This window comes from Pinus tabuliformis, chromosome 9 (assembly GCF_031772625.1).
Source record: "Pinus tabuliformis cultivar Carrire ecotype Pingquan chromosome 9, CPIR1, whole genome shotgun sequence".
In the NCBI taxonomy this organism is placed as follows: domain Eukaryota; kingdom Viridiplantae; phylum Streptophyta; class Pinopsida; order Pinales; family Pinaceae; genus Pinus; species Pinus tabuliformis.
In genome coordinates, this window is record NC_142307.1 from 1,148,342,368 (window position 1) to 1,148,344,217 (window position 1,850).

General features: G+C 44.1%; 1 protein-coding gene across 1 annotated transcript; it reads left to right on the forward strand.

The window, feature by feature from the left end:
- The first annotated feature begins 434 nt into the window (after positions 1-434).
- Positions 435-806, forward strand: LOC149152699 (uncharacterized). Its single transcript, XM_089443571.1, has one exon. It carries the CDS (start codon positions 435-437, stop codon positions 804-806), a length of 372 nt encoding a protein of 123 aa, XP_089299697.1.
- The last annotated feature ends 1,044 nt before the right edge of the window (positions 807-1,850 follow it).

A 1,850-nucleotide genomic window follows, 5' to 3' on the forward strand; every position in this document is an offset into this window, starting at 1 on the left:
GGAAAGACAGGCGCTCTCTATATTATCACCGCGACAGAGTATTTGAATGATGGGCAGAAGCATAGCCAGTTAAGGATTGCATAGCCGCTACAGCCGCTAAATTTTTGTTTGAGAATGTATTAACACGATTTGGATGCCCAAAAATTCTAATGAGCTATCGCAGAACACATTTCTTGAACGAGACTATTAGCGTGCTCACGGAGGAGTTCCAGACCTATCACCAACAGAGTACGTCATATCATCCACAAGAAAATGGGACTATTGAAGCTTTTAATAAGATATTGGAGACCACATTGACAAAGGTATGTAATGTGCAGCGAAATGATTGGGATCTACGCATACCAGTTGTATTATGGGCTTACTGCACAATGTGCAAAAATTTGTCCGGCGAGACACCTTTTCGGTTAGTCTATGGCAAAGAAGTTGTGATGCCAATGGAATACATTGTACCTAGTTTGCAAATTGCAGCAATGACAGGCATGGCAAACTGCGCAGCATTGGAAGAGAGGATCGTGCAATTGGAAGAGCTAGAGGAGGAGCAATTCTTGGCAGGTTTTCATCACCAAGTACAGAAGCAATGGGAGAAGGCTTGGCATGATCGTCACATCAAGATGCGCACGTTCAAAGAGAATGACTTAGTGTTACTCTACGACAACAAGTTTGACAAATTTCCTGGAAAGCTCCAAATGCATTGGTTGGGACCCTATGTTGTCAAGGAAGTAACTGATGGAGGTGCGGTCCAGTTGGCCAAGCTGAATGGAGAACCCTTCTCGGGCAGAGTAAATGGCAGTCACCTGAAGCTCTAAACGGGTGGGTCGACCGCCTGATTAACCACCCGACATATAGTCTCATTGCTCCAGGCAGTTGGAAGAGAGCGCGGGACGATAAAGAAGTCTGCGAGGAAGTTGCGCATTACTAAGGGTGCGTGTAGAATCAGTATGGTCCAAGGTTCGTAGTTGCGTAGAAGGAGATGCAAGGCTGCGGGGAAAAATGAGGAAGTGATAGCAGCTGTCACTGTTCATGACAAGATATCTGAGCTAAGGTGAAAAGGAGTGAGCGACGGACAATTAAGTTACCAAGTACGAGCCGGATTTGGAAAGATCCACCGCAGATGCAGCAGTACGATGCCAGAAAAGGAGGGAACGACTAAATTTGAATTTCGAATCGCTTATAAATTACAAGGGAGCATCCACCGAACAAGCTGCGGTTGTGAAGGGAGTAAGCTATGTTGTTTTTCTATCGTTATGGCGGTGTTGATCAACAAAGCCGAGGGGGTAAGCCCGGGGATCGTTATATGGCCAATAAATATGCAGGACCCTCTGGTAAGTGCCGTGTCAACAGTAGGGGATGAACCGACGACTCATGGACATGAAGCAGAACTGGTTTGAATGTCGTTGCCTATCCCACAAGCTGGCCAATGACCCATGATAGATAAGGAAAAGACCGTGAATAAGGAGACTAAGGCGGAATTGTAGTTACCAGTTCGTCTCCACAGTACCTTGACGATTGGGATTTCGCAGACAGCAGAATCATTCTTGCAAAAATGCAACACAGGAAACAACAGAAAATCTGTAAGGTAGATCAGAATGGAGATTTGTTGCCATCGTGAGTTAGAATAAGTCGCGGAGTGCTGATTGTTTTCTTTCCATGAGTTCATTGTACAATGTTGTTTTGTTTTGTCTTGTTCGAATATCCTCCGAGGCATTCCACTTTCATAAAGCAACCAAAGCATTTTTTTAATTGCAGAAAGGTACCTCGGTGTTGAAGTTTAAAGAATTATTTTTTTAATAGTCTTCTTTGATCATGGAGTTTATGGTTTTAGAAAAATTCAGTGGTGCAAATTTCCCTTC